The sequence below is a fragment of the Prionailurus viverrinus genome, chromosome B2 (genome assembly GCF_022837055.1).
Source record: "Prionailurus viverrinus isolate Anna chromosome B2, UM_Priviv_1.0, whole genome shotgun sequence".
NCBI lineage: Eukaryota > Metazoa > Chordata > Mammalia > Carnivora > Felidae > Prionailurus > Prionailurus viverrinus.
In genome coordinates this window covers 98,919,579-98,933,008 of record NC_062565.1, presented here as the reverse complement: position 1 = coordinate 98,933,008, position 13,430 = coordinate 98,919,579, and the positions used below count along the sequence as shown (strand labels likewise).

At 42.4% G+C, this 13,430-nt stretch overlaps 1 protein-coding gene across 1 annotated transcript in view; it reads right to left on the bottom strand.

Annotated features, from left to right (window-relative positions):
* LOC125165943 (uncharacterized) overlaps positions 1-13,430 on the bottom strand; it is a 178,628-nt gene that overhangs the window by 54,457 nt on the left and 110,741 nt on the right. The window contains exons 29-31 of the mRNA XM_047859469.1: positions 13,251-13,416; positions 8,310-8,448; positions 597-750 (exon numbers count right to left, since the gene is read on the bottom strand). Of these exons, the coding sequence (XP_047715425.1) occupies positions 597-750; positions 8,310-8,448; positions 13,251-13,416 (459 nt within the window). The remainder of the gene's footprint in view (positions 1-596; positions 751-8,309; positions 8,449-13,250; positions 13,417-13,430) is intronic.

The following is a 13,430-nucleotide window of genomic DNA, read 5'->3' as shown; positions in this document are numbered from 1 at the left end:
TTCCTGAGCCTCAGAAACTGTATGAGATGATGAATATGTATTGTTTTAATCTGCTAAATTTTGGGGTCATTTTTTATGCAGCCATAGATAAGTAATACAGTTTGTGATCTAGTGCTGTCATGACTGCCCAGCAGTCTGATCTCTGACCTGCCAGAACCTTACAGTCTTTAGTTGTAGAGGGTGGGTAATATTGTTGGTACCTAGGGAAAATAATAATTGCCAGGATTACATATGATAATACCTGCTGTAACCAGGGCTATTAAAAACTGAGCTGCTGACCTAATTTTTGTATTGTAATTGCTATTATTATTTATTAAATGGAAAAGATCAACTGTTGGTTTTGCTACCAGCTGGGAGCAGATAAGGTATTGCCCCCGTTTGCTTGTTAAGCAGTTTGGAGGCAAAGACTCTGACTGGGAATAACAGCTGGCTATGGGGGCCCAGGCTGTTCTACCATGTCAATGAAGGAGAGCCAAGCAAGACTAAAGAGCACTAAAACATGGAGAACCCCTGCAAAATTTAAACCAAATGGAAACAAAGTGCCAATTCCCTATGTACAACATCGTTTCTAGGTATAAAAATACTTCTCAACATACCTGGAGGCTCTGTGGATCTAGTGGCTGAGGCACGCTGAGCTGTGAAGCAAAAATGCTCTTCACGAGAGAGTTGCTCAGTGGTGGCAATCCATGGTACATGCCGTCTGTAACAGACTGGTAGGCAGAAGCATTTCCAGTTGCCAAAAATGTTCTTCTACCAAAACATGGAGGGAATCTCATTAAAAGCAGTTACTTAAGCTTCTGAAGCTCAAAACTTTCTTCAAAGTTACTATAGCAAGATAACATTTTGAGATAAACACAGGTTTCCTCCTCAATGACCTCATCCCTCATCCTCCTTTCTTTACACACTGCCTTTCACTCTCATGATTCACAACCCTTAAAGGGAAAGGTAGATATATTATAGACTAACATTGTCCAATAGAACTTTATACAATGTGGAAATGTTCTTTTTTTTTTTTTAAGTTGATTTATTTATTTTGAGAGAGAGAGAGAGAGAGAGAGAGAGAGAGTGCAAGCACATGTGTGAGCAGGGGAGGGGCAAAGAGAGGGAGAGAGAGGATCCCAAGCAGACTTCGTGCTGTTAGTGTGGAGCCCAACTTGGGGCTCAATCCACAAACTGTGAGATCATGACCTGAGCCGAAACCAAGAGTTGTATGCTTAATCAACTGAGTTACCCAAGCAAGCGCCCTGCAATATGGAAATGTTCTGAGTTTGATTGTCCAGGATGGTAACCACTAGCCACATGTGACTGTTGAGCACTTGAAATGTCGCTACTGTGATTTGAAGAATTGAATTTTAAATTTTACTTCATCTAAGTCAATATCAATTTGAGACTTTAAATTAGATAGCCACATGTGACTACTGCATTGGATAACTCAGCTGTAGCTCTAGAACAAAGATATGGATTGTTGAATTATTTTAAGACAATAGCAGAGACAATTTTTGATATGCAAAACCAAATTAAAAAAAATTTTTAATGTTTATTTATTTTTTAGGGAGAGACAGAGTGTGAGTGGGGGAGGGGCAGAGAGAGAGAGAGGGAGACACAGAATCTGAAGCAGGCTCCAGGCTCTGAACTGTCAGCACAGACCCCAATGTGGAGCTTGAACTCACAAACCACGAGATCATGACCTGAGCCCAATTTGGTCACTTAACCGACTGAGCCACCCAGGTGCCCTGCAAACCAAATTTTAAATTAAATAATAAAACTTTGGGGTTTGAGAGAGGAAGATTTTTGTTTTGTTTTGAATAAAACTTGGTTTTGCATATCAAGAACCAAAAATCCTGAAGACTAGTGCATGAAATTTATACCATTAAGTTGTAGAGAAGGATGTATGCATGATAAATTACAATGACATTTTTTTGTCCAAACGGAAATAAGAATTTAGTAAGCAAGGAAAGACAGTTTCTAGAACTTAGGTCTAGTGGATACCAAAAAAAAAAAAAAAAAAAAAAAAGATGCTGACATAGGGTAAACTGAGGAGAGGATATCCTAAAACAGAAGGGACCGTTTGTCTGGATCTTCCATGGGCTTGGCTCAAGTCTTGCATAAAGCAGGCATCAAAAAGGAGATTAGCAATGACCGAGGAAGATACTAGCCCTGAGGGAAATGAGGTAGCCTCCCAGAGACTAGCAGACAATCAAAGTGTTGGGGAAAGCCCTGAGGAGTGCCAGAGCCCCCGCAGAAGGGTATCTACATGGAATGCTGAGCATCAGGCCAATCAGAAGAGATCTGAGGTTGAACAAGATAATCCAGAATGGGTAGGTGATGTAGCCTTTCCTCCTCAACTGCTAGGATGACTTATAAGCACCCCCAGGAGCTTACATCATCTCTGAGAGGAATGAAGGAAGAGAAAAGTACAGTGTAAGACCTAAAATTTAGGTCCAATATTATGGTAAAATCAGGAGGGCCTGGAATGGCCTAACCAAAAGTTTCCTCTCCACTCTGCTCTCACAGATAAGGTCCCTTAGTCAAATAATCTTTCTTATTGAAGGGACCTAGGGCAATCCCTGCTTACCCCCTTAGTGGTTTCTGTCTGTTGCCAGACCATGAAAGTATTCAAATGAACCAATCACATCCTCCTGCACAAATGAGAGGACATCATACACTCCTGATACCACAAAGCCTGTCTCCCATAGTCCCTGGTTGTTCACTTTGTTCCCCGGGTGCAGTTCCTCTGTGGCCCTGCATGGCCACAGTGTCCTCTTCCCCTGGGATGTAGATGACTGGTAAACTGCTGTTGATCTCCTCTGCCCAGCGTTTAGTGTCCCTGGAACACTAGCGCAGAATCCCTCACTTACCAACAGGGTGAATAGGAGGCCATTAAAACAAAGGGAAATGGGGATTAATTATTCTTAAATTGACTTATTTTAAATCTCCAACCGACCACTTTTAAGCTCTACCTGTGGCTGGATGAGGTGGAATTAGGAAGTTTCATCTTTTTTTGCCATCAGCAGAAGGGGCTTATGAAGTTAAGTTCAAAGACAGAGGAAGGGAGCTCCATACTTTTACATCAAACCGCAAAAATCACACCACCTTTTCACATTTTAATAAGAATTAGCAAAAGATAGTTGAATAAATGTTTTGTACTGAGAGACTAGATACAATCATTGACTTATCCTGATAGCTCAAGGATGGAGCCTGGAGTTGCTCAATGAGAACATTTTCTCCTGTTGCTCATGTCTTTCACATGTTTTCTAATGATTCTCAATGGGCCCTGCCAGGGACACATTACTCACTCGCTACCCATGTGACAGTGATGTATCAAGCACCAATTATGCACAAGGCAAAGTGCAGGAACTGTCCCAAATACAAAAATGTGTTTGACTTTTCAGCCTAGTAGGAGCCCCAGTGAGGCAGAGCTCATTTACAGCTGCTTCTGACCTTCCTCTAAACGACCATGGTACTTTCCACACCCACATCTGTCTTCTGGCACATATAGATCATATAGATCTACTTAAAACAGTGGTACCAAATAGCAGAATACTCTAATAGAAACATTTATTTTCAGCCCAAACCAAGAGCACAGAAGTCTAGGAACTTGTACAACCTCTTCCTGGTTGGCTCCTTTCCTATCATTCCTGCTCTCCTCTCCCACCAATCTATAGAAGGATTTCTCTTTCTCTCAGTCTCTGGGTCCCGCTTTGCTCATGTCTTACTAGTTCAATCTTTGACTACAGTGCTTATATCTTAAAATTCATTTTCTGTTTATTATGGATATTTTGACATCTTCAAAGACCTTTCTGGCTAAGGATGATACTGCTCCTCCTTGGGCTAGATAGTTCCTAGAAATAGCAAAGGACTTGGCAGGGAGCATGGCTTTGATATGCAAACCAACCATCCAGACCCTTGCACCTGAGGAGGGAATATTCCTCTGCTTTATTCATCCCAGGGCTAGTTAATAGACTACTAGAGATCACCTCTACAACCCAAAGCCCACTGGAATTATTCAACCCAGCCCTGCCATGCCTTTCAGGGTATGGTCTCAGCACTCTCCTTGCTCCTGGCCCACACAGATGCTTTCCCATGTGGCTTTGTGTGGCATGGCATACATCTTGTTTCTAGGACCTGTGAATATAATAAACTTTGTTCTCCCAGGTCCCTTCTGTTCCCTTCTTGTGGCTATACCTGACTGGTCATCACATAAAAGAACACAGAACACCGACGTGCTCTCTTACCCTGACAAGTTTGTGCAGAACTTTGTAACTACCAAGTGCCACAAATGAACACAATTCCTGGCATGGTTCTAGAGCCCCAGACATAGCTTTTTGCACATACCAAGCCTATTAATTTATGGATGCTTGGAGACTGTTCAAAAATACAATGCAGTTCAGATGTAAATGTGGCTGCTAGTCTAAGCTACAGAATCATAGAATATGGTATACTTTCTAGAGAGGCCAGAGTCAAATTATAGGCACCACCATTGACCAAATCATCGGTATTCTTTTCCCTACTTTCCTGATTCCTTAGTTTAGATCACCATGCTTTGTAGGCGCCATCTCCCCTCTATCAATAGAACTGTGTCTAATGCCACGTGTAAAAAAAGGGTCTCAAGATGATACTCAATACTTTTAGCACTAAATCCTCTTTTATTTCCCTCCTTTCCATGGACTCCATATTTTGAAAGATTTTTCTACCAAATGTTCAGTAAATATTTTCCTGTCTAACTTGATACCACATTAGCCTCCAGACCAAGCTCCAAGCTGCAGGAAGAGACGAAGAAACATGATATAAAGGAAGAATAGGGCTCCGGAGTCTGAAAAACTGCACAGATGCAAGTTCTGCTACAATAAGCCGTGTGACCCTGGGCAAGTTATGCAACTTCTGTGAGTCTTTATTTCCTCCTCTGTAAAAATGGGGGAAATTATTTCTACCCACAGAGTTGGCACATGGTGAGAACTCAACCAGAGCAAATTTCCTCTCCCCCTTATCTCAGTTCTTAGAATTCCAGAATTTCTTAAAAAAAGAAAGAAGTGGGGCGCCTAGGTGGCTCAGTCAGTTAAGTGTCCGACTTCAGCTCAGGTCATGATCTCACAGTCCGTGAGTTCTAGCCCCGCGTCGGGCTCTGTGCTGACTGCTCAGAGCCTGGAGCCTGCTTCAGATTCTGTGTCTCCCTCTCTCTCTGTCTCTCCCCTGCTCATGCTCTGTCTCTCTCGGTCTCAAAAATAAATAAAAACATTAAAAAAATTTTAAAAAGAAAGAAGTTTGACATTTTGTTTACTTGCAAAGCTTTGGGGCAAATGTGTCTTTTTCATCATGCCTTTCGAAACATTGATAACAGGTCATGGGTTCCCATCACAACTCAATCAGACGCCTCATTTGATAAACCCTGGCCTGTGTCTTCTGCTAGGGTGGGTCTGACCAGCACAACTTGCCCAATAGCACTCAAGAAACAGGGAAACGCTGTTTAAATCAGGGTGTGGCAAAATCTTTCTTAAAAGGTCAGATAGTAAACATTTTCAGCTTTGTGGATCATATGGTCTCTTGTGCAACTACTCAGTTCTGTGTGGAAGCAGTCTAAGATAATTTACAAATGAATAGGCATGACTATGTTTCAAAAACCTTCATTTATGGACACTGAAATTTGAATTCCATATAATTTTCATGAGTCACAAAATACTACTCTTCTTGAAATTTTTCCTCCAACCATTTAAAGATATAAAAGCCATCCTTAGCCCACAGGCCATACAAAAATCAGGCCTATGACAGAAGTTTGCTGACCCCTGACTTAAATAGTTAAGATGGATTAGAACCACTGTACCACCCAAGCATTTACTTTCAACACAAATGATTATATCACCTGAAATTAAAGATAAGCTCACTTCTCAGGCATTTCTTGCACTGGCTAATAAATAACTTCTACAGGTTGGTGGACATGCGCAGAGGTGACAGGCCCTGGGCAACGTGGTTCCAATGGTATTAGAGGACAATACCAATTTCTGCCAGGAGCTTGGTAGGTGATGTGGTTTGGAGTGATGGTAGGGTCCGGAGCCAATGGTCAACAAAGAAATCTTGAGACAACTTGGGTGCAAAAAGGTGGTTTTGTTAAAGCAGGGGGACAGGACCTGTGGGAAGGAAGAGCTGCCCGGGGATTGTGAGGAGAGACTGATTATACACCTGGGAGTTGGGAGAGATAAAGTCCAGGGGAAGTTTCCAAAGGTATTTTCACATGGTAAAGAAGACTCATGGATACTGGAGGCCTAGCTGTTGTCAAGCAAAGGTTGTTTTTCCTCCTAGCAAAGTATTAACATGAAGACAGTAGGGAGTTCCTGGAGAAATGTTATACTCTGCCTGCCTCAAGTATTTATCAAAGGGCTGCAGGTCATAAGGAAATTTAATTTTATCTGCCATTTCCTTTTGCCTTTGTTTCCCACATCAGAGGGCAGGTTGACAGGGGCAGAGTGAGACTTCTGTGCTTAGACTGCATCTACCCTGCAACCAGAGCTGATTATGCCACATAGAAGCAGGAGCCAGATATTAGGTGATTGATGGGCCACTATCTTGATGTCCTTGAGCTACCTCCTTCCTCAATTTCCCCCAGTCGATAGAAGCATGTTACTCTCATTCCAGGTAAAAGTTCAGTTCTTTCTTTTCAAATTCTGGAGAAGTCTTGAGTTTCTATAAGCAAAAACTTCCCTTGGGTAAACAGTCATGTTTGCTCAGAGTTATGAACTCTGGGGAAGGGTGAGGGAACTTCCCTGTCCTTCCTGCCTCTTGATTATCTAAGGACTTTTCCTTGTTTGCAGGTTTAGCCGTGAAATCATCAAGTGGGATGACATTTATCCCTTACTTCTCTTTTCCTCCTGTTCCCTGCCTTCTTTCCAGAGTCTATTTTTCGATCCACACTGCTGTCTGGCATCCATCCTAGTTCTAAGACTTTAGAGTCAAATGCACCTAGGTTCTACTTCTAGTCTGCCACTTACTAACTGTGCGATTCCAAATACACACAAGCCCGGAAGAGCTCTGAAGATAAAGGCTGGAGGAAATGTGATGAATAAAGGCCTAGTGGAGACATACCGTCCCGAGTGGTTCCCTCCAAAGTCTTTTGAAAAATATACTGAATATACTGAAACCAGACATAGAACACAGTGCCCTCTATTCCTGAGCACTGAGTGTGCCAGGACAAAGGAAGCCCCTCAAAGGAATTCCTAGGGGAAGCAGAATGGTTCCTCTGGGAGAACAGTAGCAAGCTGAACCCTGCACAGCTGGAATCCAAACAGAACCTCCGGGGTATAGTTCTGTCTTCACCCTACGTGAATTCCTTCCAAATTCTGACCTGGGGTTTCAGAGTCAGAGGACTAATGAATGGCCATCCTGAAAAAATTGGAGCCTTTATATTCTACCTGCTCAACTAAGCTACAGCTCAGAAAGTTGTTTATCAATAAAAAAGAAATCAATTCGTCCAATTGTTTTCTTCTGCTGAATTAATTTGAATACAGAGATCCTTGATGGTCAGAGTAAAGAAAATGCAGAGTAGGAAGAGAAAATACAGTTCAGTTCAAACCCTACATTTACATCCTCTATGGATACCCATGCTAGCAGTGAAATGTGATTATAATCCACAGGTAAGAGCACAGCCTCCTGAGGTCTTCCTCCTTGGCTAAATACTTATACTGGGAATTAATCAAAAGAAGTTAATTGATATTGACGATTTAAGAGTAAGCAGAGACCCTTAGGCCTGACCTCTTCCCTTCCCATACAAAACTTATTTATCCTAGAAACAGTGTGACTCTCAGTCCCAACTAATTTTCTCATCAGTCATGATTAATTAACCAGACAGACATTCTTTTTCGTATGCAGAACACTTAATACCCACAATTTATTTATTTGAATTTATAAATTTAACTCAGCCAGTTCCACTGGCTTCACACGTGCAGTGAAAATTCTGTTCTTTTGAAAGGTGATTAAGGGCTGAAAAACATAAACAAAACTCTTAGAATCATCTTCAGAGGTATGAAAAACATCATTCCCAATTCAACAACCTGAACATTGAAAGCAGTGATTGTTGTGCAAACTAACTGTATTTAGGGCACATTTAATAAAATTGAGAATAGTATGATCGGACAAGAACACACGCTGCTTGGACAGCCTTTGCAGCAGAATGCTTTCGGTAGCCACAGTTCTCTGGCTCAGGTTGTGCCCTATTTTAAGCTCGGTATTCAATCTTGCCAAGAGTGGCCTCCCCCAGTGGTTGCTCAGAAGCACCTGCCCTACACAATGAACTGGACAGGATCCGGCGCTCCAGCCCTTACCGGATGAGGTGCCGCACCGCAGCATCAAACTGCAAAAATATAACCTCCCTTCGAAGGAGGAGTGCCTGGGACACGTGGACAGGGTCCTGGGGGCTCTGAAGGCTGTCAATCATTTTCTGCAGTTCTTGAAGCTCAGACCCTGGAAGATGGATGACATTTTCGTCAGATGGTGTGACCTACAGGCTACCGTGGCTAACCTAATGAGCCATCATTCACCTCCAAAGCTAACTTTTTACCTAAAGTACTTCTCTTTGTTTGTGAACATGCTAATTATATGTTTTTGCAAGACTAGCAAAGTTATATTGTAGAGCCCAAGGTCTGATTTATCTTCCCTTCCTTCCTTCCTCCCTCAATAAGATAAAAATTTGCTTTGCTTTTCAGAATAAGAACATGCTGTTGAATGAAAGTTTTAAATTTTACAAGGCTATAGCCTCTAGACTGAATAAAAGAATGACAAGGAATGGGAAAATATAGGTCTCAGTAGAGCTGTTAGGGGCTTGAAGTTATTATAGATTACAAACCAGCATTCATTTCCCACAACCATGCCATACAAATCAGCCTCTCTGTCACTGGCTCATTCTCTCACTGGCTCATGGATTAAAGAAGACTCAAGACCATCTAAGGCAAGCAAGAAATATGCACACCCATATGTGTGCATGTGTGCACACACACCACACATGCACACACACCTTCTTCTAGGAGATTATCATCATTTTAGGAGGTGTGAGAGATCCTAAACTGATTTGTTTCTTGGATCCTTACTGCAAAAGTGGACTGGACATAAGTAGACTTTCATGTGTTTTGAATGGAAATCTAAGTTAGGGACCTTTTGCAACACTCAGTACTGGGTTGAAGAAACTGGCCTGGGTATAGATGACTTAATACCATCTCTATTATTGGCCCAGGAGAGGAGTTAGTCAGAATGGGAGAGCAAAGCAAGAAAATAATGAGTCCTTAGGGAGCACTAGTAGGGTAGTAGGTGGGCCCACACTTCCAGGGCTATTGGAATGTCAGCTGATCTGAAATGTTTGCCAACTCCCAGTGAGGACAGTGATAGCTTTCTAGTTGAGAGGACATCACAGTTATGGGAAGAAGACTATGGAAACTGATCTCTGTGCCTGATATGTAGCCCAAGGCAGAAGACAGATGGGATATTCATGAGGCATTTGCAGAGTTACTCTCTCAATAGCTTGTCCAGTCTTGAGCAGCCTTCTACCGTATCTGGCCTGGCATTGGATTTCTTCCCACATTTCTAGATGAAAGAGGAATTGAGGGAATGGGGAAGCTGTCCATGAGAGCCTGACCAGGGCAGAACCAGGACTGAGAATAGTTGCTAACACTTGTGATACATGCTTTTGGCTTTAGGAAAACATGAGAAGTCCAGATTTCATATCCATTTGATGCTTTACATAGAAGAGAAAAATGGTTTTTAGGTACTTTTCCAGCCGCTGCAAAATTGGACCCAATCACCAACATTTTTATGACTCCTCTATAAATCTGATGGTCATATCGGACTGAAAAGAAACTTCCTCCAGAAGAGGGGTCATGTTAGAGTGAACTGCACAAGAATTTTGGTGGTGGATGGAAGCCCTATTTAGTGGTAATCAGTGAACCTTATTTGTTCAAGGCCTAGTGGGACTGTCTGCAAGCATTACATGCTGTCAGGTGAAGCAGCAACCAGGGGGGAACGGTTTATAATCCTCTGCCTTGACAATGAAAAAGGAATATAAAGTTGCATATACCCCGTGATTAAAGCTCTGTGAAATGTAAAGTGTGTTTGGACAAGGGCTAGAAGGCAGTGAAGGTAAATAAAAATATCTCACTTGTTAGAATGGTTGGATTGCAGGTAATCGTTCTCTTTTCATTATTTCCATTGTTGTTCATATACGTGATGTGTGTGCATGTTTATATGATCACTTCCCAGCAAAATTGTTCTGTGTTGATAGGTAGTATTATCATTAAAACACAGATGCAGAGGTGGGGACTACCCTTTCTTTGTTATTAACTGACTTTACCATCCTCATTTAGGCTTCCCTTGCCTCATGGCATCAAGCAGCTGCTTGGTGGGAGGGGAGGTGGCTGGCGGGCAGGGCAGAAAGCCTGACTGTGAGGATGGGGCAGATGGTTACCATGTAGTTGTGGTGTTGGGGTTGGGAGGAGACCCTGAGCCAGGAAACATCAGGAAACAAATGAGACTTCCCCAGGAGGGTCTTATTTGGGAAATCAGAGAGAGAGAGAAGTGGGGGCAGGGGGGAGGGGTGAGGTCGAAATCATAGTGGCCCTGTCTCCATGTGAATACTCAGAGCCAGCACACTTTGTTCTCAGCTTGTCTCTAGAGTTCCTGAAACTCTAAGTTTAGTGGACAGTATTTGGGCTTTAATTGGCCTCCTAAACCTTTACAAGGAAATCACAGTGTAAACTCCCACAGGCTGATTACATCCTCTGCTGACTCCAAAGGGAGTTGCTGACTTTCAGGGAAGGAAAGGATTGGGCAGGTCCACAGAGCTGGTGCACAGTGTCTAAGAGCTGCTTCCTCAGTCAAATGGCAGGGCCAAAGCTGAGATCTGGAGGGTCCCCTTAGAAATTATTTTAAAGCATATGAGCCCACAGAAGTCAAACTCCAAATAGCTTGGCAATAGCCAAGAGGAGGTGGGCAAGGATATGAACAGACCCATCTCTTTTCACCTTAGCTCTCCTTGTCTCCTCTGGGAAGCAGGCCAGGAACTGAGCAACCTAGGCTTTTTAAAAAGATGATTATCACAGAGTGGGATTTTTCTTTTTTTAGTTCAGTTTGCTCTTTATCTATTTTCAGCAGAGTATGCAAAACTTTGCACATTCTCCCTGGAGCACAAATGTTTTTGCTGGCAACATGACAGGGTGCATGCCTCTAATTGCACACCTTGGAAAGCCTGGGCCCCACATGTTTCAATGGTTTCTGGTTCATAAGCATATAAATAGCAAGAAACCAATTTCCTTCATCCTGAATTCCAGGTCCTCAACAATTTGGCCTCATTTCCTACTGTTCCTCAGTGTCACACCAGTAGGTACACCATTCTCTGGACTGGCCATGTGCAGTCTGCCTGTCACCTTTGCCAGAGTCCTTTTCTTGTCTTACCAGGACCATCCCTCCTAGTCTTCTCCATTTATTCTAGTGAGAGCAAGTACCCCCCACATCACCTTTCCCGCAGGCTCCGCCCTCCCAGCTGCTGTAGAAGTTCCTATGCAGCCTCTATGGAAAGATGACTCTGGCTCTATCTAGGCTTCTATCTCATCTCCGTGTGTCTCAAGGACAGGGATGGCATCCTTTCTCCTGTCCCTCATCTAAAGCCCGGTCCCCATACCTTCCCCAAACCTAGCAGCTCCTCTAAGAGTGTCTTAGTTTATTTTCTGAGTAAACCCCTTTTATAACAGTCCCGGAATTAGTAAAAGGAAAGGCTCTAAGCATGCTTTGGAACTTCTCTCCTGATTCTTACATGGAAGATTTGCTAGTAGTTTTGCAGTCTCATTAGCCTGTGAAAATTCTGTGTTTTCTGCTGAGTCAGCACCATTCCATCCCTTCTTCATGCTGCCTGTCCTCAGATACAGGCATCAATCTTCCTCCAGGATCACCACTCATACGCTCCCCTAGAGTCTCCTATCTGAATGTTTACAGATTCCTTCCGTGCTCATTAGCGCAATGCAAATCTACCAGCAAACAAATCAGGGTCTCCCACAAACATATTTCCTTTATACACTGGCCAGAGAGGAATAGATTCAGAGTATATTACACTTGTTTGAAGACCACTAGGTTAGAATAGGCATATTATTAGCTCATTTTGTTGGCTCTTCTCATCCTTTAAAATCCTTGGCTACATGGGGTTAAGCGTCTGACTTCTGCTCAGGTCATGATCTCACGGTTCATGGGTTTGAATGAACCCATGCGGCAGGCTCTGTGCTGACAGCTCAGAGCCTGGAGCCTGCTTCAGATTCTGTGTCTCCCTCTCTCTTTGCCCCTCTCCTGCTCGTGCTCTCTCTCAGTCTCTCAAAAATAAATAAACGTCAAAAATATTAAAATCCTTGGCTACTCTGTTACAATATGTTATCACATTTACATTAACTAATGACATAATTTGACTGGGAGTCAAATTATTAAAATAACAAGATCAGTTTCCCTACTTTTGATTAACCCAGTTTACTAAGCATTTCAGAGTCTTTAATTTACCTTGTGCATTTATCTTAGAACTTAGTGCTTAGTTAGGGTTTATGGATTAGCACTTGGCAAATAAAACTAAAGCCTCAATCATTCTTACTTCAGGACCATCAGGCTACTGTCAGCTCACAGAGGGCTGTCTGCAAGAATTCTTGACAATAAATGCTTGGTTCTGACCTTGCCACGTTAGCTCACATAGGCCAGAAAGGGAATGAAATAAAACTATTGTGCAGTAGGGGGATGTACATTCTTGTAGAAATTTTACAGAGATTTTAATCCACAGAACATCTCCATGAAACAGGTATTATCATCCCCATTTTATAGATGGACAAAGATCCACAGAATAAAATGTCCAGCTTCCAGTAACCAAGTGGCCGATACAGGGTAAAAAGCCAGGCTTGCCACTCTTGACTTGCTTTACCTTGTGGATTAGCCTATAAATGTGGAATTAATTAGTTTGGAGACACTATATTATGACGTTTTGCCCTTTGTCCTTCTTCTCACTGTCATTTATGAAAAAATATTTTAGTTGTCTTTCCAAGTATTAAGAGCTTCATATTAATTAACTAGATGGGAGAAATCTTTTTACAATGTGTGAGCATATCAAGTTATCACATTGTACACTTTAAATAGCTTACAATTTTATTTGCCAATTATACTGCAGTAAAGTTGGGGCGGTGGGGGTGCAGGAAGAGCTTCATAGAATTTCAAGCGAATATTGAAGGTGATTTGAATCACCTTTAATCACTTACCAATGCCCTCAGTTCCTCCCCAGTCACCTTTCAAAGGGTTAGCACTTAGAGGAAATTTAAAACATGTTGAGCAATTTCCAAGTTTAGCAAAACTGAAAAGGTAGGCCACAATATCATGGAGAGGGGCTATCAGCTGTAGAGTTAGCTTTAAGGCTTGAAAAGCTGCCTGTGGGTATAACC